Raw genomic sequence first — 25,510 nt, 5'->3', positions numbered from 1 at the left:
TCTATGGAGTGTGGTTACACCCAACGGATAAATATTCAAGGTAAAACATTCCATCTGTATCCGGTAGCCATCGAAGTAGAGGACATAGGAGGGTTCAAACCCGGGAGGGTACCGACTCTGAAAAGCAAGTCATAATAAAATCTGGTATGCAATTTAATTATGGATTTGTGGGGGATTGTTAGAAAATGGAAAGTTTGAGTCATATTTTATATATGTTCTTGATATGATTTTCGGAAACTAACACTTGGAGGTTGTTCCTTGACATGAGGACTTAAACTTTCATATTTGAATCTAAGATATTTTCTTAGTGGAATCCATGAATATATTGAGATAAAGTTGCTTGTTTGAAATGGGTTATGGGGATTTTGTCCCACGTTGGTATTGTAAAAGAAAGATATTGAGTTCATATAGCATCTTGTGTTAGTATTGTTTACAACTACTAGCATAAGTGTAATGCTTGTGTGACCTAGTGCTAGTGGGAACTCATATATTTTTCTTTTCTATTACAAGTTTAATTATTTATATTGATTATTTAATTATTAATATAAAATATATTGAGTAAGGATTATTTTAATCATACTCTGAATATATTTTGTAATATTAATATTAATTAATGAGGATATAATATAAATAATAAGGAAAACCCATTTTGTTTACTTAATCGAGTAAAATAGAAGAAGAGCAACTTGAGATGCCTATATATTGAAAGGTATACTTGAGATTAAAATGACACAAGTCTCGGTGCCTACCTCGCAAACATATATGAGTTGCATAGGTTTTTTTGGGCAAACTGAGGTGCGAGTCGCCGTTGATCACTGTTGGTTCTGTGGCCAGATTGATCTGTTGTTGTTTTATCCTGGAAGCGATATTGCTGCATTCCATCACAGCTTAAATGGGGGGCAATAATCTCTTCAAGAACAGTTAAGTCCTCTTGAAAGGTTTGGCGACTCAGCTGTTGTGTTCTTCTTCTTATCAGAATTTGGAAAGCGATAAAAGATAAGTTTTTTTTACTTTCTTTGTCAATTACAGTCTTTACAGTTTGTTATTGTCTTCGTGTTTTATTTCGTTAGTTAGTTATTTGTCGTGTTCTTGTTATTATATATATAACTGCTTATTGTTACTATGTAGTTAGAATTATACCCAACAATTAGCTAGATAGAGAAAGAGAAGATCAAGAAACATGAAAAGACCTGCAAGTAGCAAAGCTCATGAGAGAAAATCAGGAAGCATGAAAAAACTTCAGTGCTAGTCTGCCAGATAACCTGAACGAATTAGCCTGGGAACTTTATTACAAAATAGGGTGCTGCTGCTGCCCATTTGAAATAGCCTGACTGCTTTATTGGTTCAGTTGTAGTGTGAATTGACTAATCCTTGGGTGAAGATGGTAGTGAAAGCATCCATCTCATTTTTTGAGAAGCATAATCCAATTTCTAGACCTCCATCTGAATCCCTGGATCCAACCAGTGCAAATTTCTCGGAGATAACCTCATATTTTTTAGGCTTTCCCCACCCGAAATCTGTACCATAGTAGTCAAATTTCGGAGATCCAGCAACCCCAAAGTTTTTGTGCCCATTGATCCCTTCCATAAAATGAAAAAACACATCTAATCCTTTCAACACTCCCTCCTCATTGTTTATCTGTTGATGGAGAGCCTTTTTTATTTCTTCGGCAGCATATGCGAAGCCTTCTTGTCCTACCAATCGGCTGGTCTTCAGGGTTGTCACGCCGGGACAAACCGCATTTCCCAAATAATTTGAAGGAATTGGTGGATCTAGACGAGCCCTGGTGTCTATGGCTACAATAAAATGCTCGTGTACTTGGTTTTCATTATCAATCCCCTGTCCTAGAGCAATGCTTGCCTTTGCCATGCAAGTCCATACATAGGCACATACCACAACAAAAGTTGATACATGTGGTAACTTGGCCAACACCAAGTCTTTGAGTCCTTGGATCTGAGCTCCATTTATTTTAATCGTGGCTTGAACAAGATCTATATTACTAGGAGCAGGAGCTTTAGAAAATTCCTCTGCCATGCGTAAACCAACTTTCAAGAAAATGGAAGCCATATTCTTCGGGTCATTAATCACACTCCTGTCATAAAACGGGATAATATCCATATCATCGTAATCATCTTCGCAGTGAAGTTGCTTAGCATTAATAGCAGCCCACGCCGCAATGAAATTACACAGAGTTTTTCCATCAGCAACAAGATGGGAGTTTCTGAATCCAACGCTGAATCCCTGGTGAGGAAACAATGTCAGCTGAACAGATAACACCGGAGATATCTGAACAATGTCGCCTTCAATTGTATTAGTATCACCTGTTGGGAGTTGAGGAACAAGAGAAAGCAACTCATCAACATCACGAGCATGATTTGCAGATAAATACTCGAATCCTTTAGAACTTGTGCCACTGAACTCAGCTATCGTCAACGAAACAGAGTCCCCTTCTAAGTAACGAATCACAGGAGTGGTATTGTGAGAAAGAGTAGTGGGAATTATAAGTTTACCACAGAAGGGAAAATAGTGTTTAAGAGTCAAGGCAAGTGATTTCTTGAGACGTGGAACGAGTGTTTGCTTAAAATCAGTTGTAGAACAGGGTAATTCGTAGAAGTAAACACGGCTAAGCGAGGGCCAGTTAAGCCATAACAGATCAAAAAATGTAAGGGGCAAGAGCTTTTGGGTAACAGAGTGATCAAGTGGTGGAGAAATGCTGCAGTGCTCAACAACAGTCACCATGTTGCTGCCTACTACACTAGCCATTTCTCCAAAATTGCTGCCCTATATATGCCCCAAAACGCCTTGTTTTATGCTACCTACTCCCAGCACACATTACTTATTTTATCAGGATAAGGTCAGATTAAATTTAATGAAGAAGCCTTGCGAGATCTAACCTTCACTTTCACTGGAATTAATTAATTGTTTAAGATTTTTTCTTACAAAAATTGTTAAGATTTTTTTTTGTTTACTAGTGAATGAATACACTTAAAATCACGTGTCCTGCCTTTTCAATGAGAAATAATAGGATAAACTTTCTTTTAATCTCGAAAAAGGGTTTCCTCTGTTCTATGAAAATTGTGGGACCCGAATGAGATTCTATTCTATTAATGGGAATACGAACCGTTTCTTAACTCTTTCTCTCAATTTAAAATAAAATATTGGATCCTAATAACTAAAAACATTAATATCTATTCTAATATCCAACAACATTTCTTATATAATATTTTATCATTAAAAAGTATACAAAAAGTGAAAAAAGAGAAAATACTTCATTTAAATATTTATTATAAATAAAAGTTAGAAGAGCATATAGGTTAGCTAAAGATAAAAAATTGGAACAAGATCTTAGTGAATTCTAGTAATTTAAGGAATCATTATGATACTGTTGGAATGTTTTTTTTCTCTTATTCCTTAGAGAAAGTCCAATAGTGTTCTAGTGAGTTCCTTATTAATATTATAAAATATTAACTCTCAGTGATTTAAGACATGATTTTGAATTTCAACTCCAACAATGATCCTTATTTTTGAATTTCAACTCCAACAATGATCATTATCTTCCTTCCTTATTATTATATTAATAAAATTTAAAAGGATATGGACAAAAAGTGGAACAAAGAGAGATAAATGTAAAAAGAAGAGAGAAAACTGAATTTTTTATTGCTAAAAATGTTATAAGGGAGCGCTACAAGTTCTTTAAAGATAAAGAATGAAACCCATGTCTTAGTGATATAAGGAAGTACTAAGATACTGTTGGAGTGCATTTTTTGTCAAAATCCTTATAATTGAACTTAATAGTCATATAAGGGAGCTGTTGAACTTGCTCTTATATTATAATTTGGGACTCCTAATAGGTAAGTTCTTGAAGTTGCTCTAATGAATAAAATAACTCGTACTCCCTACGTCCATAAAAACATTTCTTATTTGTGTTGGACACGTTTACCAATCCATGCTTTTAATTGTTAATATTTTTAATTTCGTAATATTATTAAATATAAAAACTTCATTATATTAAAGTATTCATAAATACGAATCCAACGTGATCACTCATAACTATATTTGATCTTATAGATTAGACGTAAATTAATAATCAATCGGGAAAGATGGAGTACCATTTTAATGCCAACACAGATCACAGTACTCGAGAAGCATAGAGAATGGCAGGTACAATACGGAATGGTAGGTGGCTCTGTAAGGGATTAATGATGAACCGCCGAATGCTGCTGTTCTTGTTTTTGATTTGATTAGAGTAATTGTTTCTTGAAAACATTATTTTCGGAGTTAAAATTTTATTTTAGAAAAAGATAAATGTGAAAAGACAAATATGCTTCCCAAATATTTCATAAAAAGCAAAATAAAAAATTAATATGAGTGCAATCTTGTCTTTTCATGCTTCTATATTTCTGAAAATGAAATTTTGGATGTGGAAATATCGTTTCCCTTATTTCTATGTCTTATTTTTAAGTGAAATAACTAAATTATCGAATAATTGTAAATGTATAAAAATAGAAGTAATAGGTTTTAAAATATGTTTCATATTGGGGTGAATATAATTTTTAAGTGTTCTTAATATTTTATAGGCAATTTTTTATCAGGGAGTAATTCGCAATCCAAATGAGGTGAAATACATAATTATTGGTACATTTACCCATTTAAGTCATATTTTAACGTTTTCGTATATTTTGAAAATTTTATTTATCATTCTTATAATTTATTTTATATACTTACCTCTCTTTAATTAATATTGAGGTTACCTAAAGATGTCATTAACAACATTTATAGTGTGTGCCATGAGCAGATATTAAATACCGAAACTTATAAAATTTGGAGTGTTTTGATTATTATTTTTGTTGTAAAGTTTGGAGTGTTTTGATTGTTGTATTTGTTGTAAAGTTTGGAGTGATTTAATTGTTGTATTTGTTGTAAATGCAAGGTCCATTATTATTTGGTCAATAGAACAAATTAAATTTATAGAAGTTATAGAAACTTGTGTTTAGTGTATAGTAATGGACACAAACCTATGTAAAATTTGTTGAATTTATTAGCTGATTTACTATAGTGGAGTTGAGTATAATAATTGGCTATATATTAAAAATAATATATTTTTATCATTTTAAGTTATTATAAATAAAATACATAATTTTGATATAGTAAATAGATTATATGTAATTTAATTACAAGTATGTTTATGTTTGATAAATATAGTGAGGGAGGTTGGCTAAAATTTTAGCTAACAGAAATACATGATTAATTTTATAACATCTCTATAATATTTATTTATAATATTTTTGATATATTTTTAACTAAATTTTTTTATCAATTATAAATGCTCTAAAACACTTGCTCTCAATAGCTAACTTGCCCAACAGTTCTCCCTAGGACTGAATTGATTACATTAACCTCAAAGATTGATTTGATTGTACATATCGTACCTAAAAAAGTTCTGCTCGATTTGTCAGGCGGTCACTTTCTCGACTAAAAATGATAATAGTACACATGATATCAATCTACCTAACAATTTTGCTAATAACGTGCAATAACTGGGATGAACGAATATTATAAAAAATTTAATCATGCCAAACCAATATAACAAAGTTTTGTTGTATAATATAACAAAATCAATTTCCTGACAAAAAAATAACAAAATCAATTTGATTCAGTATCTGTAGCAAGTCTTCTCCATAATATCCTCCACAATTTACTCATTGTATTGGTTAGATCCTCCACAATTTACTCTATAGACTGATATTTACCAATCAATATTAAAATTACAAAAAATTTCGGCAAGTATGTTGTATATGATATAGGGTTGAAGCTTAGTACAATCATAGAGGCTTTTTCTTAACAGCTTGAAAATGGTCTTGTGTTTAGAGGAAATCCAATATTACAGTAAAATAATTATAATTATTGTTACAATTTGATACTAAAAAATGTTTTTTGTATTAAAATAGCTCTTACATTTTAATGCTACTTCTATTTTACGGTAAAAAAAAAATCATATTTAACAAAGATTTTATTCAACTTATATAATTAAATTTAAAGGAAATCTCTATACAGTCTATTATTAGGTTATTTGATGATGTGGTAAGAATAATTCTACACATCTTTGATCATATGTATTGAGATATCAATTATGAAAGTCAAAAGAGAAGTTAAGGTTGGTTAAAAGTTTTAAAAGAAGCAGGAAAGTTTGTTAGAAAGAGAGAGGGAGTCTAGTTTTGTATATATTAGTTTGTAGAGTTAGTTTAGAGTACGAGCTTATTTTTCAGATCTCGTAAGACTTTGATTCGTAATATAATATTTTTTTTCGTTTTTCTACAATCAAGATAAAGAATGGTCTTCATCTTCTCATGATATCAGAGCACTGAGGTGTTCATACAGTTTTTTTTCACATTTCCTCCATTAAAATCTGGTTTGAAATTTCATTTTTTGTTTCGTTTTTGCTATTTTCTTGTTATTTTGTACAAATCTGCATAAGTATCAGATTTGTTATTGTTTTTCATTGAATCTGCATCATATCAGTGTCTTGTTTCGTGTTTCTTCTTTCGCGCATCAAACAGTTATGACTACATCTACTTCTCAAACATAGAATATAAATTTAGGACTGAATACTGCTGTTAACTACAATGATCAATATTTTCTTTCATCAAATGATAATTCTAATACTCAATTAGGTCAGATTATCTTTTCTGGAAATAACTATGTGAATTGGAGTCAAAGTGTTCAGTTAGCTCTAGGTGCTAAGAAGAAGATCGGTTTCATTGATGGATCTCTATCTCGTCCTGATGATGATTCAGTTGATCTTCAGAAATGGATACGCAATGACTATATGGTCACTGGTTGGTTGTTGTATTCAATTGACAAGTCTATTGCGAAGAGTTTCATATTTACTCCATCTGCAAGAGATTTGTGGTTAGAGATTCAGGAACGTTATGGTCATTTCAATGCTCGTCAGTTATATGAGATTCATAAGTATTTGATGTATATAGTTCAGAATGATGATTCAGTTGTTGAGTACTATAACAAGTTAAAGAATTGTTAGGAGCATTTGATGATATCAAGCTGAAACTATCAGAAGTTCATATCAGAACTTACGTCAACGGATGACGATGACATCGATAGATGTTGATATCGACAGATAAGGAAATCCACGGATGATGATGTCAACGGATGATGAAATCAGTATTTATCACATCAGTTGATCTTTGATAAGGAAAAGGAAATATGAACTCAAGGCGGTGAAGGATTTTATCTTGGAAGCAATTGTATAGGTTTTCTTGTTGTTGATAGAATAGGGTTCCATATATATTGTGTAGTTGTACTCTATATAAAGCACAAATTAGGTTCATGCTATAAGCATTGCGATATTGTTATATCTTTCGCATAACCTAGCAGCTTTCAATGATATTTGTTCATCCTTTCGAAAGAGTACGTTTGTAATAAATTTTTATCAGTTAATATAAAAACTGTTGATTATGTTGAAGTTTTGTCGAATTGATTGTATTAACCGTATTCACCCCCCCTACAGTTGATTAAAGGGCCTAACAATTGGTATCAGAGCTTGCTATTAGCGTACAAATAGTTTAAGATATGAAATTAACCATGTCAGACAAAGAAGATGAAACACAGAATCCGAAGCCACAACCCCCACATCACAGATAAGCAGCAACATGAGTAGGTATGAAGCAATCAAGGTGCCTATCCTGAAGGTACATGAATATCCAATCTAGAAAGTCATGATGGTCATGTGCTTGGAAGCCACAGATCCTAAATATCTAAACAGGATCTATGATGATCCTCATAAACCAATGAAGGTAGTTGTTTCGCTTGCAGGAGAACCATAGAAAATGATAGACAAAGACATGAAGGACTACACTCCTCAAGATATCTCATCTATCATGAAGGATGCTAAGGTCAGACATATCCTGCACAACAGTCTTGATAGTGTTATGTCCAATAGAGTCATTAGATATAAGACAGCAAAAGAGATATGAGATGCTTTAGAAGTAAAGTGTCAAGGTACAACTGCTATCAAGAAGAACAGGAGGATAGTACTTACTCAAAAATATGAGCACTTTGACTCAAGGGACAATGAGTCCTTAACTGAGATCTATGACAGATTTTAGAAGTTGTTGAATGACTTATCCCTTGTCAACAAAGAAAATGATTTGGAGGACTCAAACCTGAAGTTCCTACTTGCTCTCCTTGAAAAGTGGGATTTCAAAGTCATATCAATAAGGGATAACTATCAACTTGATAAAACACCTCTAAATGAGATCTATGGAGTTCTGAAAACTCATGAACTAGAGATGGAGCAAAGAAGTAAGAGGAAAGGATCAAAATCTAGACCAGTTGCACTCAAGGTTGAGGAGAAGCCAAAGGAGAAAGCTAGGAGGAAAATCTACTCCAAAGGGAAAGCCATGATCGCAAAGTCAGATACTGAATCATCAAATTCTGATGATGACTCATATACAGATACTGAATCAGATACTGACAGTGATCATAACAACAATAAAGATATGGATTAAATGGCTGCCTTACTGGTTAAAAGCTTCAAGAAGATGCTCTAAAAGAACTTCAGGAAAGGGAGAAGATTTTCTAGAAAAGGTTCCAGTTCCTCAAACTCTGATAAGAGGAACAACAGGAGAAATACTGATGGAAAGGAATCAAGATCTGGAAAACTTGACAAGTCAAAAGAGAGATATTATAGCTGTGATGGAATTGGACACTTTGCAGCTGACTGTAGAAAACCAGAGCTGAGAAGAAACAAGCCTTGATCTCAAGGAAGAGAAACTGGGATGATTCATCAGATTCAGATGATGGATTCAATTATGCTCTCATGGCAAAGGTTGATGCTGAGGACAATAATGTTGAATTAAAGGTACCTCATACTACTCTTTCTTTTGATACTGTTAATATCTATGAATTAAGATTATTTCTTCAGTCTTTGCATGTTAATTTAGGGATCAAACCTTAGAGAATAATAGAATCAAGAGTGAAAACTCTGTGTTAAAAAAAAGGAATGATCACCTAGAAATTGAGTTGCTTTCTATGCTCAAAATCAAAAAGAAAGAGATAATACTGTTTATGTCAAAGAAAAATTGTTAGAAAAACATGCTTATCTAGAGAAGGAGCTAGCAAAAGAAAGAGAAGTCATTAAACTTTAGACTAAATGAGTAAAATCAACTCAGGAAATTCTAGAGAGTGGTTGTTGGGGATCAGGATTAGGATATTCAACTAGATCTAATTCTGATAAGAAAAGTGGAAAAGAAACTGAGAGAAAAGAATCAATAAAAACTGATAGCAAGGTCAAACTGAACAAGGTTCAAATAAAGACCATTAAGTTTAATCCTAGTGCTAATACTGTTAAGTCAATCAATGAGGAAGGTACTACCTCAGCACCTAGATCAAACTTAATTACTGAAAAGAGTGAACAAGTTCACACAAATTCAGTAAATATTGGTTCAATGACTCAGAAACAGCTTAAGAAAAAGTTGAAGGATCTACACATGAAAGCCAAGAGGTAAAGGTCTAGGAAAAATAGGAATGGAAAGGTAGGTGTTAATAAGAATGGAAATTATGTGACTCCTCCTAATACACCTAGAAAGACTTGTTCAAACTGTTGTAACACTAATCATCTTGCTAACTCTTGTAAGAAGAATAAAAAGACAAATACTGTTTATTCTAAATCAGAGTTTAGGAATAAAACAGTTAGATATAAACCACATAGTCCTTTTTTTTCATTGTGGAAGTGTTTGACATTCTATTTATACATGTAAAGAGTATCACAGTTTGTATTATAATTATTATAAACTGAAACTATTGTGCAAGACATGCTTGTACAATAACAAGACTAAGTCAAATTGACAACCCTAAGTAAGTTGTATTGTAATCTAAGTTTGCATTTTGTATTGTATCACTTAAGTCTGTAAAAATGTTCAAGTGCAGACTGGAGTCTTTTTCCAGTAAACAGTATCAAGCCTAAAAATTCTATCTGGAAGAAGATCAAAAAGATCATGCCTCAAAAGAATTATGAAGAAGTTTGGAGTTGAATAAATCTGTTTTGGGAAAAATATTCTAAGTCAAGATCTCTACAAGTCACAGATTAAGTGTTATAGAGAAGTCATTCGAGAACTCCAGAATGACTTATCGAGAAGTCAGGAAAGCTACTAGAGAACTCAGAGATATCGATAAGTCATTTCTTCACTAGAGAACTCAGAGTTATCGATAAGACAATTTATCACTAGAGAACTCTGAGTTATCGATAAGCCAATTTGTCACTAGAGAACTCAGAGTTATCGATAAGCAAAAGTGAAGACATGAAGATGAGAGATCTCGACAAGCCAAATTCTCTTATAGAGAACTCAGAGACTTCGATAAGTCAAAACAACTATAGAGTGATTAGAGATCTCGATAAGCCAATATACTTATCGAGATGTCAAGTTCTCTATATACCAAACTGGAGATCTCGAGGTAAAACTCAAAGTATAAAGTGCAGATCAGTTCAATATCCAAGATTATCAATCAATAAACAATCTAATCAGTTGGATTGACAAGTCTACAAAAACAGCTTGAAGAGTACAAGATCAAAGGCCAAGATTAACTGGAAAAGTAAAGTCACAGGCTTGTAAGATTAGCAAAGATACACTAAGCCAGAAATAGAAAGATTTGATTATCCAAAAATAGGGTTTAGTACATGCTAATGCATGCTGTGTAATAACCAGTGTTTACTGTTCAATAAAGTAAACACTGGATGCTTTGTGAGCAGTAACAATTCAGATCAAAAAAATCTTGTATTCTCTCAAGGAAGAAGCTAAGCTCTTTATCAATAAAGAGCCTAGAAATTTTGTAGCAAAAATTTCTTAATTTTAATATAAAATTAAGTGAGTTTTGAAAGATTTGTGTTCACCATTTTATCTGTCTAAATTCAGCACTAACACATTTAACTACAAGATTTTAATTTACTTTGTTCATCACCATAAACACTTCAAGAAAAGCAGAAAAATACAAAAACACATTCACCCCCCTATGTGTGATTCATTATCTAACAAGTGGTATCAGAGCAAAATCTGAAAGTAAATAGATTCAAGATCTTGGAAGAATGAATACACAGAAAATCAGTAGCATCAAAATCCCTACTTTTGATAAGACTAACTACACTCTGTGGAAGAAGAAAATATTATTGTTTATCCGGATGACCAATCCATTATATATTCAGATTCTCAAGAATGGGCCTTTCACTCCTATGGTAAGAGTTGAGGAATCTACAGATGAAACATGGTCATTCCAGCTCATTATGCTCCTAAAGACCCTTCAGAATACACTGAGCCTGAGAAAAAAAAAGTCTCCATAGACAGTGGTTTGCAGCTGATCTTAATAGAGTCACTTGACAATGTAATGTACAATAACATTGTCAACTGTGACACTGCTAAATAGATCTGGGAGAAGATTGAAATACTTTGTGAAGGAACAGAGGAAGTTAGGTCAAATCAAAGAAGGATATTGATTTTACAGTATGAGGGTTTTATGGCTAAGCCAAAGGAAAGTATTACTGATGTGTTTGAAAGGTTTAACAAGATGATTAATGACTTGCAGGTGCTTGATAAATATTATGAAGCTGAAGAAGTGAACTTGAAGTTTTTGCTCACACTCCCTGATCATTTGGAACAGAAAATTTCAGCAATCAGAGAAGCGATAGACTTGAACAGAATAACTCTGAAAGTTCTTTATGGAATCTTAAAAACATATGAATTGGAAATGATTCAAAGGAAATTGTTGTAAAAGACATGCCTGTACTTTAACAAGACTAAGACAACTTGTCAACCCTAAGTAAGTTGTATTGTTATCTAAATTTGTATTCTGTACTTGTAACACTTAAAGTCTATAAAAATGCAAAGGAGCAGACTGGAGTCTTTTTCCTAAAATAGTATTAAGCCTAAGGATTCTATCTGGAAGAAGATCAAGAAGATCATGCCTCAGAGGAATTTTGAAGAAGTTTGGAGTTGAATAAATCTGTTTGGAGAAAAATATTTTAAGTCAAGATCTCTACAAGTCACAGATTTAATGTTATAGAGAAGTCATTCGAGAACTCGAGAATGACTTATCGAGAAGTCATTCAAACTCCAAAGAGTACCGACGGATAAGCAATATATACTCGACGGATGAGCTATATATCCACTCGATGGATGAATAACATCTAATCGACGGATAAGCTATACATCTACTCGAAGGATGAGCAATATTTACTCAATGGATAAGAAATATCCACCGGGAGTAGAGAAGTCAGGAAAGCTACCCGAGAACTCAAAAAGATATCGACAAATTATTCCTTCTTTCGAGAACTCAGAGTTATCGAAAAGTCTATATCCATTCGAGAACTCAGAGATATCTACAAGTCAAGTGATGTTATGAAGACTAGAGATCTCGATGAGATGAAGACCTCTACAAGCCAAACTCATTATGGAGTACTAGAGATCTCGATAAGCCTTTGTACTTATCGAGATATCAAGTGTTCAAATGAATCAAACTGGAGATCTCGAAGTACAGTCTCAAAGTACAGAATTGCAGATCAGTTTAATATCCAAGATAAACAATCAACAAACAATCTAACAGCTGGATTGACAAGTCTATAAAAAAAGCAACTTAAAGAGTGTGCAAGATCAATGCCAAAGATTAACTGATAGAGGAAGATTAAAGTAAACACGGGATGCTAAAAATATGCTAGCCAGAAATGGAAGATTTGCTTTTCTATAAATAGAAATGACAAGTGAAAGTTTAGAAAAGCTAATAGCATGTTTATTATACACTGTGTAAACCAGCAATTAACTGAGCTATAAAGTTAATACTGGTCCTCTAGTTAGAAGTAACAATTTAGATCAAAATTCTTATAATACTCTCGAGAAGAAGCTGAGCTCTTTAACTTCTAAGAGCTTAGAAATTTTGTAGCAAAGCATCTTAATTTTTAATACAAAAATTAAGTGAGTTTTGAATATCTGTGTTCTTTATTTTGTGCCAGTTTAATTTCTGCATGAACACTTTTCTATACAAGATTTAATTTACTTTGTTCAACCGTTATCTTCCAAGAAAAGCCTAAAATCAGAAAAATACATTCACCCCCCCCCCCTCTATGTGTGATTCATTACCTAACAAGTGGTATCAGAGCAAAATCTGAAAGAAAACAGATTCAAGATCTTGGAAGAATAAATACACCGAAAACCAGTAGCATCAAAATTCCTACCTTTGACAAAGCTAACTACACTCTTTGGAAAAAGAAAATGATATTGTTTATCAAGATGGAAAATCCATTCTACATTCAGATCCTCAAGAACGGACCGTTCATTCCTATGGTAAGAGTTGAGGAATCTACAGATGGAGACATTGTCATACCAGCTCATTATGCTCTAAAAGATCCTGCTAAGTATACAGATCCTGAAAAGGAGAAAGTTTCCCTAGATAGCAGCTTGCAAATGATATTGATTGAGTCACTTGACAATATGATGTACAAAAATATTATTAACTGTGATACTGCCAAGCAGATATGGGAAAAGATTGAATAACTGTGTGAAGGAACTGAGGAGGTTAGATCAAATCAAAGAAGGATACTGATTTCACAATATGAGGGTTTCATAACTAAGCCTAAGCAAAACATTACTGATGTGTTTAAAAGATTCAACAAGCTGATAAATGACTTGTAGCTTTATGACAAATACTATGAATCTGAAGAAGTGAATCTAAAGTTCTTTCTTACTCTCCCTAACCATTTGGAACAAAAGATCTCAGCAATCAGGGAAGGAAAAGACTTGAGCAGAATAACTCTGGAAGTTTTGTATGGGATTCTTAAAACATATGAACTAGAGATGATTCAAAGGCAGTCGCTGAAGTCTGGTCAGGGACATGTGGTGGATGGATCAAGTGCTTTAATTGTTAATGAAAGCCACTCATTCAATAATGAACTAAGATACCAAACTTTAAATGCCTTATCAAGTGAGCAGAGAACAAATGATTCACAGGAGCAAGTCATCTTAAAGTTGGAAAAGGATGAGTTTTACACTCTTGAAGAACTGGATGAGCTAGATCAGTCTATGGCTTATCTAGCTAGAAAATTCTCTAACATTAGAGTAAAAATGTCAAGGTACTTTAGGAATAAGGGACAATCCTTCAACAAAGACAACAGCTGGAAAGAGAAAAGGAAGTACAATTCTGACAGCAAGAGTGGTTACAAAACTGGATCTGTTGACAGATCTAATATAAGGTGCTTCAATTGTGATGAACTAGGCCACTTGGCTACAGAATGCAGGAAACCCAAAAAGGCTAAGAAAGATAAAGCTTATCTTGAACTGAAAGTAGAGTATGAAGCTCTTCTGAAAAAGCAACAGAGCAAAGCTTACATTGCAGAGGGAAATAGTTGGGATGATTCAGATAATGATGAAGATGAGGAAGTTGGAAACTATGCTCTAATGGCCTTGGAGCAAGGTGAATCATCCTCATCAAAAGGACAAACACCAATTCTTACCACCATTGATTTAAATGTAAATCAATACAAGGAAACTGCTGAAAAGATGAGCACAAAAATGTTTCATATTCACACGAGCATGGTTGCTGCTAATGAAGAAGTTAGCAGATTAACAAAGATAAATAAGAAGCTTAAGAGTGAGAAGCAAGAAACTGAGTTATTGATGGTTGAGCTTGAAGCTTCAAAATAAGAAAATGCCTATCTTAAGAACAAGCTCAAGTGTGCAAATGAAATTGAAGCAGTGTTAAGGGAGAAACTAGAAAAGAATGAAGTAAAGATGAAATCTTTCAGAAATGCATCTGAACTGGTTGAACAGTATCATGAGAAGAATAAGCCATGTGCAAACATTGCTATTGGCCTCAACTATGAAGACATGAGTGACAAAAAGATGACTGTAGGTGACAAAGGGAAAACCAAGAGGACTGAGAATGCTCCAACCTTTTTAAAAGAGGTTAATGCACCTACATTCAAAGCATATGTAGTTAACTTCAGTGAAGAAGAATTGATAATCAAGCAAGAAATTGCTGATGTAGATAAATAAAAGAAAACTGAAGAATCAGTTCAGACTTCAAAAACTGAAGAGAAGCTCATGAACAAACACAGTCCCAAGACTCCTGTTCAAGAAACCAAAGTTGTAGATGCAAGAAAGAAAAAGAGAAATAGAAATGGAAAAATAGGGATAAACAAAAGCAATAATTTTGCTTATATTGCAAATTCTCCTAGAAAGAAGTGTAAAAAATGTGGCTCTTCAAATCATCTAACTCACCTTTGTAAAAAGGTTGTTAGCAAGCCAACTGAAGGAGCTTGCAAATATAATGAAGCTAATTCTAATGACCCCTATTCATTCTGTGACAAGTTTGACTGCATTCCTTGCAACATGAAGGTAATGAAGAGTTACCATAAACTGAGAGTAGATCTTAAAGAATCAAGAAATGAGTCTACATCAGAAGGAAAACATGTACAACAATCACTGAATTCTTTTTCTTTTAAAATTACTCATTTTACTTCTCCTGAAAAAGTTACCAAGAAGAAACTACCCAACATTGCTTGGGTTTCCAAACATACTTAAGACTCATTGTGTGCAGGGCAAGTGAAGAAAATCATCTGGATCATAGAAAGTGGATGTTCCAGGCATATGACTGGTGGTAAAGCCCTGCTATCACAACTGGAGGAGAGAGCTGACCCATTTGTGACCTTTGGAGATAACATCAAAGGATTCAAAATGGGATGTGGCAAGAATGTTTTGAAAATGTTGTCTTTGATTAATGTAGTACTGGTATCTGATCTTGAAGTGAGTCTTTTCAGAATTAGCATATTATAGACAATGGTCTCAAGTCTTATTCTACAGGGAGAATGCACTGTTATCAGCAAGAAAACTGGTGAAGCTGCTCTTAAGGGAGCAATGAAAGGAGGCTTGTTTGTTGAAGATTTTGACTCAACAAATAAGAATGGTATTTGTTGCTTCTACACCAAGGTATCAGGAGAAAGAAACAAACTTGTTCAAGTTGAAGATTGTAAAGTTTGTCAGACTAAGGAAATGAAGAAACTACCCAACAAGAGAATCATGGCAAATGGAAGCTCATGTCATACACTTGAGTTTGATTGCACAGCCTCAGGGGGAGAAAGAGGATCTTCAGATACTGGAAGGAAGCTCAACTTGGAATTATAACATTCCAAGGGAATCATTTATGGAGTTATTGGTTTCACAGATACAAATTTTGTCTTTCTAAGACCTGTATCCTAATTTAGCATCAAAACTTCTTGCACCAACAGAAAAACAACTAGCGGACATTTTTACTAAACCTTTGGATGAAGAAACTTTCACTAGACTTGTAAGTGAAATTGGTTTGCTCAATTCTTCATCCTAAGGCAAGAACTCAGCTAATGTTGTGCAACATATTAATCTCCAGTAAATCAAAATTAATTTGATTAAATTGGAAATTAACTGAAATATGAATTATAAATATTTCAGAGTTCTCTGTATATTTGTCTTTCAAATTTATTTAACTTGGAATTTTTCAAATTCTGAGTAAACTGCTTAGGTGTTAATTTACATCCTTAATATGTAAAATTAACTGAAGACATAATTACAATAACCAAAAGTATCTAGAGAACTGAGTTCTCGATAAGTATAAAGTGACTTCTCGACAAGTCATTTTTGGACTTCTCAAGTGAGTCTTCGATAAGACAATTTACTGTCTTTTCGAGTGACTTCTCGATAGGTTCAAATTGACTTATCGATAAGTCCTTATAGAGTTCTCTAGTAGTATTCATTCACAGAGTTCTCTATGAGTACAACTTTAACTCATCAATAACTCAGGACTGAGATAATTTAAATTGATAAATTATTTTAGTAAAATACTTTTAGAAAATGCATTCTAATTTTATTTTGAATTTATTCAAGTAAAAGTTAGAATTAATTCAGTCCACTTTTTGGAAAAACTGGGTATTTATTTGACATTTTGATAAGTCAAGTTTGAGTTCTCTATAAAAGTGATTTAAAATGACTTCTTGATATGTACTTCACTTCTCTAAATGACTTCTCGATAGACAAACTCCATATATCTATTTTTGAGTTCTCGATAAGTCATCTTCTTTTACTATAAATACCCAGACTTCTCGATACATACTTACTTATAGCTTTCGAGATCTAAAGTGACCTAGCTTTCAATCCATAACCGTTTTCTCTCTCATTTTCCACTCTTTCTCAGAAATCTTTCCTACCCATTCATTCTCCTCAATCAACTATGGATCAAAATGTTGCTAGGGCATCTATCCCGGAGAAAGGAACTAATTATCTTGCTTTACTGATGTAAACCAAGCTCTTATAGTTTCAAGGAGTTTGTAAAACTGATGTCTGAATCCTATCTTGCAGGTGCCTTGACTGTAAATCCAGTACTGTATCTAGATGTGCTGCATGATTTCTGGACTACAGCTGTAATGAGGACTGATGTTAACAACAATTTCTTTCTCTCTGGTGGTGATGTGCACAATTGGAGGCCAACAAATAGAATTCAATGATCAAGATGTGAATAGAGCTTTGGGGCTGCCAACTGAGAATCTGGTGGAGGTGCCAACTCCTGATGAGCTGACTGAGTTTATGGAATTCATCAATTATGATGGGAGAATCAACCTGTCAAGCTTAAATAGAACCAATCTAAGGAAGGAGTGGTCATTCATCTTTGACTCTGTAGTAAGGGCCTGTACTTGCAGAAAAACTGGATATGACAATATCTCAAGTGTTGTGCAAAAGCTAGTGTATTCAATTGCCCACAACAGACACTTGAATGTTGGTCTACTGATCCTGGAAGAACTTGCAACCAGGTTGATTATGCCCCTAACAACTAGAGATAAGGAAATATTCTTTCCTAGATTTATTATGTCCACTTTAAATAATAAAGTAGCTGACATACATCTGTTGAATGGTATAGATAGTACTAAGATAGGCAATTGTAAGCAAGTGTCCAAGATAATATTTGGCTCACTTACTACAAAGAATAAGGTCAATGTAAGTCTGAAAATCACTCTATTTATGTTGGAAAGATTTAGGACTTATCCTTATCCTATGCTTGACATGAGATCAAATGTACAATCTAGTACATCTATGATTCCTGAACCTGTGGAAGTACAAACACAGGATCACCAACAGGGATCTTCCCAAGCTGTAACCATTCTTTCACAACCTTTAGAAGCTAGGAAACCAACTACCTCATCTTCTCGAAAAGGTGAGGTCAGTAAAAAGAAGATAAAGGGGATAAACCTAGCTGTACTAAATGAGAGCGGTGAGGAGAAAGCTGAAAGAGTACCACCTCTGGTCAAAAGATCCAAAAGAAGTACACAAACTGAGCTGACCACTCTATCTTCCTCCACATCCTCCCAACAGAATGCAGTTGTAAAAATAACCAGGTGAGTCTATACAGCCTGCACAAGAAGCAATTCAAGTGTATGGTAGGAGAAACAAGGAAGACACTCACTGTGAGAGCACATCTCTTGAAGCTCCCTCATCTATTCAGGGGGAGCTGCCAACACTCACAACTGAGCAATAATTTCTTCTATCTAATATTTCTTCTATTCCAATCCCACTTGACTCCATTTCTCAAGTGCACCAATTATCAAGTGACATTGCTCAAGAAGTTTTGCTCACCACCCAGACACCTCATTCAGATGGTGAGAGGCTACATACTGGGGTAGACCTTGATGACACCATCACAAATATGGGGGGTTCATCAGTCTTTACTGATGACCCCATGGATATCTCTAATGCACCTTCATGTGCAAAATAATCCTCATAGACCGAAAGGTTTGAGGGTAGTTTTCCTGAGAGGGAGCTATCTAAATCCTCTCCAATTCAATTGGAGGTTCCTTATGAAGGAACAACTCCCCTCACAACCCTAGCAGAAATTGCCTCTGTAGTTGAAGCTAGGAGTACAATTGCCCATGATCCTGTCATAGGGGAGGTAAGCTTAGCACATTCAAGTGCCAGTGTGTTGCAAGACACACAAGGGTTTGAGGCTGGTGCACATGGCAGTAATCCAGTCAAATCCCCTCCAATTCAATTGGAGGTTCCCACTACAAGTGGAGGACAACCTACTGTCATAACCATAGAGAAATCTGTGAGTCAAACTGTGATTTCAGTCACAAGAGTTTTTGATGAACCATCAAGCTCTCAATCTCAACAGCCTCACATACTCTCTAAGTGGCTACAAGAATCTGCCTCTCAACCAACTCCTATAGATGATCTACTGGTAGAGAAGATCTCTGGACTAGCTAACATCTCACAACATCTTTTAACTTTAAACATGAGCAACCAAGATTATCAAGCCATTATGCTTTCTTATAACAAAGAAGTTGAGGAGCAAAAGGAGAAAATTGTCAATGATGCTGAGCCAGATGGGAATGTGGATGCGTGGCTGTCTGAGGACTTTGCCTTGGAGATGAATCAAGTTTTGGCCAAATTTAGAGAAGAGTATGTTACTATTCTGGGAAGCAATGCAAAAGACTTGAGTCCAGGAGCTGTTTATGATGCCATTACAGATGTATACAAAGCTCAGCTCAAAGCATTTCATCTGTTTGGTAAGGCTCTTGAAATCAAGCTCATTGGTAATGAAGACAGAATCAGAAAACTGGCGAATGTGAAAATGGACAAGATCATACCATCTCAAGAGCAGATCTCTTCGAAATTCAAGCATTTTTCTGAGCAAATGGCTAGGATGGATCTTGCCTCTATTGAGAAGGACGTCAAAAATATCAAACTATCCTTCATAAATCTTCATACAGTGATCCAGCAACAAATTACTCACTCAAATGAGACCAAAGTCCGGCTGGATCAACTTCACCAGAGCAGATATAAGCCTTCAACATTACTGATGGAAGGGATCAAAGAGGCTGTAGAAGAACACTTTGGCACCTCTAGCAGCTCTTATCAGCCTGGATCTACCTCAACAAATCTGCACATTCAGTCTCTACAGGATCAAGTCACAGCATTGCAAGACTCCAACTCCTCTCTCACTGCACAAGTTCAGGTTTTGACATCTCTTGTCAAGAGCCAATAAACAGACATCTAAATTCTGGTGGACTCCCATAAGCATCTTCAAATGCAAAATTTCATAGTTTTAGGAGCCATCATGGGTAAACTCAACATACCACTACCTTCTTTTCCTGAACAAGTAAGACCTGAAATCCCTACTCCCCTTCTCATGCCTGTTAACAAGACTAAGGGGGAGATAAAGGCTAGGTTGGCACAGTCAAGGTCATCTCAACAAGTCCAAAGTGCTGAAGAGAGTTTAAATCGAAAAATTAATATTAGAATGGAGAGACTTTTTAAAGCAGTTGAGGGTCCCAGTCAAAGCAGAGAATTTGATGAACTGCTTAAGGCACTCAGAGTTTCTCTCAATAACAATTTCTTCACCTACAAGAAAGCATTGGATAGGACAATAATCTCAATAAGAGTGATCTTGATAACTAAAGACAATTTCAAGGAAAGAAGGATAATGGTCAACATCAATGACTCAGGGGTAGACAGATGTATGCAGGTGTCCCGTAACTATCTTATCTCTAGGAGGGCATCCGAATTAGATGTTTTGATAAGCAAAGTCAAAATTGTGATTTATGAAGATACTCTCTTGCTAACAGAATTGAAGAATGCACAAATAGTTGTTTTCCCAGAAGCTTATCAACAGCCTAGGAAGGGAGTGGCATACATTTTGTGCTACTACCAAATATTTCAAACATTTTCAAGTTCCTAAACAGTGTGTCATGGCGAACAAAAGGCTCATCATGACTCTTGAAACTGAGCTGAAAGTAAAAAGGAACAAGACTGTTGAAGATGAGGAGATGATTAAACTGTTGAGAAGATATCTGGATAATGCAGAAGCAAACTTGCCCAAAACAAAAATCAACAAAGATGATTTGGATGATGATGAGCAGAAGAAAGATGATCAAAATTCTTATGACTTAAATTCAAGTCAGTCTACTAAGCCATCTGGAAGCAGGGGTGGAGAGAAGAAGGAGGATGACAACAAAGATGAAGACATGAGGAGAAAAGAGGAAAGGAAGAGCATAAAACCTCATGATGACTCAAAAACTCAAACAACCTTAAATATCCAAAAACAACCACCTCAAACCTCAGCTCAACTCATAACATCAACTATCTCTAACATCAAATCTTCCCAAACGCCTAAGCCAAAATTTCTCTACAGATATAATGCCAACTCATTCCTAAAAATTCCAATCACCTCAAGCCTCACAAACTTCAAGAAAATAACAACCCTACCTTTAGCCAAACCTTCACTAAAATTTAATCTCAAATATGTGGGAAGAAAGCCTAAGAAAGTCAAGCCTGTGAAGGAAGTGGAAGTCACTGAAAGGGCCATCTATAATTGCTTCAAAGAATCTGACTTTCTACCTCAAAATTGGTACATCATAGATGAAGATCATTTTCAAAATTCATTTGAGGAAATTGTCAAAGTCTGGGTTGTATCACGGAGAGAAGTTAGAGTCTATTTTAAGGATGGTACATTCACTCTTCTAAACAAAGACTTAATAGATTCTTTAACTCCTGCAGAAATTAAGAGAGTGCTAAGTTTATTAAAAGGCAAGGACACTGTTACAAGGACCTGGAGATCATCTTTTGCTGAATGGTTGATTGAAAGGGAGGAAACAAAGAAAAGAGATAAGGCTGAAGCTGAAGAAAGAAGAAGGAAACATGATGAAGAAATAGATATGTTTATAAAAAGATTAGAAGAGTTGAAAGCAAAAGGAATGAGCAGAATTTCTAAAGATGGTAGATTTCTAAACATTAAAGTTGGTGGATTCTCAAGATTCAATTTAGAGTATCTGGACCAAGGGTATCCTGAGGCAGCAAGGCAAAAACTTGTGAAAGCTCTAAGTGGAACACTCATCATAGAAGAACTTGAAATTCTTGATCACTTGAAGGATAAAATTAGAGAAGAAGCAGATGTAAAAACTGTCTTTACCTGATTCATGTAATCTTGGAACTTGGTAAATCTTATGTTGTACAAGTTGTAATTTTATCAAGCTTTATGTTTTAATCTTATCTTCCATCAGTTTTAAACTTGGGGTTAGTCTTGTTAACAAGCATGAATTTGTGTGAAGCAATCTTCTCACAAATTGGGGGAGATTGTTGTAAAAGACATGCCTGTACTTTAACAAGACTAAGACAACTTGTCAACCCTAAGTAAGTTTTATTCTTATATAAATTTATATTTTGTACTTGTAACACTTAAAGTCTGTAAAAATGCAAAGGAGCAGACTAAAGTCTTTTTCCTAAAACAGTATCAAGCCTAAGGATCCTATCTGGAAGAAGATCAAGAAGACCATGCCTCAGAAGAATTTTAAAGAAGCTTGGAGTTGAATAAATCTGTTTGAAGAAAAATGTTCTATGTCAAGATCTCTACAAGTCACATATTTAATGTTATAGAGAAGTCATTCGAGAACTCCAGAATGAATTATCGAGAAGTCATTAAAACTCCAGAGAGTACCGACAGATAAATAATATCTACTCGACGGATGAGCTATATATCCACTCGATGGATGACTAACATCTACTTGACGAATAAGCTATACATCTACTCGACAAATGAACAATATTTACTCAATGGATAAGCAATATCCACCGGGAGTAGAGAAGTCAGGAAAGCTACTCGAGAACTCAAAAAGATATCGACAAGTCATTCCTTCACTAGAGAACTCAGAGTTATCCACAAGTCTATATCCATTCGAGAACTCAGAGATATCTACAAGTCAAGTGAAGTTATGAATACTAGACATCTTGATGAGATGAAGACCTCTACAAGCCAAACTCATTATGGAGTACTAGAGATCTCGATAAGCCTTTGCACTTATCGAGATATCAAGTGTTCAAATGAATCAAACTGGAGATCTCGAAGTACAGTCTCAAAGTACAGAATTGTTGTTACATATTGAATTCTCAATGATCAGAAGAAGCTCAGGATCTGGATGTTCGGATGTCATCAGGATCTGATGTAACATCAGGATTTGGTATGTCATCAGGATTTGTATGACATCAGTATTTGAAGACAGTCAACATTAGAGGATTTGTTCTGTTCCTTATAATATGGAGCAGAAATCTGTTTCGTCTGAGAGATAGGACTTTATCTGTTTAGTTTAAGATATGTACCAGTTTCAGTTAGTTTTTGATAATACATATCTTAGATTAATCTGTTGTAGCTGTGTAGTATATAAACACAGTTTAGGTCATCACTTAGTGAACAACACTCGAGGATCATTCGACCTAGCAGCTCTCAAGAACATCAGTATTTCTTGAGAGGATTTTGTAATAGTTTTATCATATTTATATAAAGCTGTTATATTTTATTACTTATTCGAAACATTTATACAATTGTATCCAACCCCCCTTAAATAATTGTATCTTTACTGGGCAACAATTGGTATCAGAGCACACTGATAAATTTATAATCAGAAACGATCTATACATGTCTCTGAACATGTATGAAAGCATTAAAATTCCCATTCTGAAAAAGACTGAATATCCAACATGGAAGGTGAAGATGCTCATGTACCTGGAAGCTACAGATCAAGATTATCTAGATGTAATCAATGATGGACCCTTCATGCCAACAAAACTGGTGCCTGCAACTCCCGCTGTTGCTGAACACTATCAACTGAAGGAGAAGACAGAATGGACACCAGAAGAGAAAGTAGTTGTGCTAAAAGATACAAAGGTAAGAAACATTTTGCATAACAGTCAAGATTCTGTGATGTCAAACAGGGTCATAGCCTACAAGACTGTCAAAGAAATTTGGGATGCTCTTGAAACTCAATGTCAAGGAACCATGGCCATCAAGAAGAACAGAAGGGCTATTCTGATTCAATAATATGAACACTTTGAGGCCAAGCCTGATGAAAGTCTCACTGAAATCTATGACAGATTTCTGACTCTGCTAAACAATCTATCTTTGGGGCGAAAGGTGTATGATCGAGAGGATTCAAACACCAAGTTTTTGAGAGCTTTGAGTGAAGAATGAGAGACTCGGACTTCAATCATACGACATCAGTATAATCTGGATGTAATTACTCTGGATGAAGTCTATGGCATGCTGAGAACTCATGATTTGGAGGTTCAACAAAGGAGAGAGAGAAAAAGCAGCAAAGGGAAATATGTTGCTTTGAAAGATAAAGCTTCAAAATAAAAGTATGTTGGAGCTGTACGAAAGCAGAACAATTTGCCAGAATCAGATACTGATGATTCATCATCAAATCCTGATGATGATACTGATTCTGAAACTGATGAGAACATGATAGATTCTGATATCATGCAAATGGCCGCATTGCTGGTTAAGGGCTTCAGGAGAATGCAATTCAGGAAGTCTAGGAACAACAGAAGCTTCAGGAAGAAGTTCACTGGAGGTGAAAAGAAGTCAACTGGGAGAAAAGATGGAAAAGACTCTAAAACTGGGAAGCTAGACAGGACAAAGATCAAGTGCTACAACTGTGATGAACCTGATCACTTTGCCTCAGAGTGCAAGAAAATAAAGCATGATAAAGGGAAGAGCAAAGCCCTGATCACTTCAAGCAAGAATTGGATTGACTCCTCTAGTTCTGAAGGTGAAAACACATGCTATGTACTGATGGCCAGTCTTGATGATTCTGCTGCTTTTGATACTGAAAATATATCTGAATTGAAATCTATTCTTAAATCTTTGCATGGTAGTTTTAAGAATAAGACTTTAGAAAATGATAGACTTATAACTGAAATTAACACCTTGAAATTTAGGAATGATCAGTTAGAGTCTGACTTAATTCATCAGATAGAATTGAAGAAGGAATGTGAGAGAGCTAAACATACAGTTAGGATTCTTGAGGCTAGATACAGTATGCTAGAAAAGGATCTAAAAAATGAAAGAAAAACCCTTAAAGCCTGGACTGATTTAGGCAAAAAGGTTTATGAGATGATCTCAAAGAAAATCTGGAAAGAATGCCTAGGCTATAAAGATGGAATTAAGGATGTTGACACTGAAAATAAAGTTGTTTGTGTGATTAATTCTGTTGGTTTTACTAAACTTGCTTCTGACAAGACAAATCCTGACAAAGGAAAGACTGTCAAAAGTATTCATGACACACAAAGATTTAAGTTATCCAAAAAGAGGATTCAACAAGTGTGGGTCCTTAAACATCCTTCTAATTAATTATTCTTCTGATTGCAGGGTAACAAGAAAAATACACTTGTCTTGGATAGTGGATGTTCAGGACACATGACTGGAAATAAATCCCTGCTGTCAGAATTTGAGAAGAAGGCTGGCCCAGATGTATCTTATGGTGATGGAAATGTAGGACATACTCTGGGATATGGCAACTTGATAATTGGAAAGGTAGCAATAGAGATTGTAGCCCTGGTGGAAGGACTAAAGCATAATTTTCTGAGCATCAGTCAAATCACTAACAAAGGTTATCATGTTGTATTCTATGACTCACACTGCGAAGTTGTTCATAACAAGTCAA

At 34.7% G+C, this 25,510-nt stretch overlaps 1 protein-coding gene across 1 annotated transcript; it reads right to left on the bottom strand.

Moving 5' to 3' along the window:
- Window positions 1-1,169: 1,169 nt before the first annotated feature.
- On the bottom strand, window positions 1,170-2,844 carry LOC141717050 (phenolic glucoside malonyltransferase 1-like). Its single transcript, XM_074519173.1, has one exon. The coding sequence runs from the start codon at window positions 2,761-2,763 to the stop codon at window positions 1,345-1,347; it is 1,419 nt and encodes a 472-aa protein (XP_074375274.1). The 5' UTR covers window positions 2,764-2,844; the 3' UTR covers window positions 1,170-1,344.
- Between the last annotated feature and the right edge of the window lie 22,666 nt (window positions 2,845-25,510).

The sequence above is a fragment of the Apium graveolens genome, chromosome 4 (genome assembly GCF_009905375.1).
Source record: "Apium graveolens cultivar Ventura chromosome 4, ASM990537v1, whole genome shotgun sequence".
In the NCBI taxonomy this organism is placed as follows: domain Eukaryota; kingdom Viridiplantae; phylum Streptophyta; class Magnoliopsida; order Apiales; family Apiaceae; genus Apium; species Apium graveolens.
This window is presented reverse-complemented; position numbering and strand designations above follow the sequence as displayed.

Bases quoted from the DNA above. Each gene is read 5' to 3' on its own strand.
- LOC141717050 (XM_074519173.1), bottom strand. From the start codon at position 2,763: ATGGCTAGTGTAGTAGGCAGCAACATGGTGACTGTTGTTGAGCACTGC.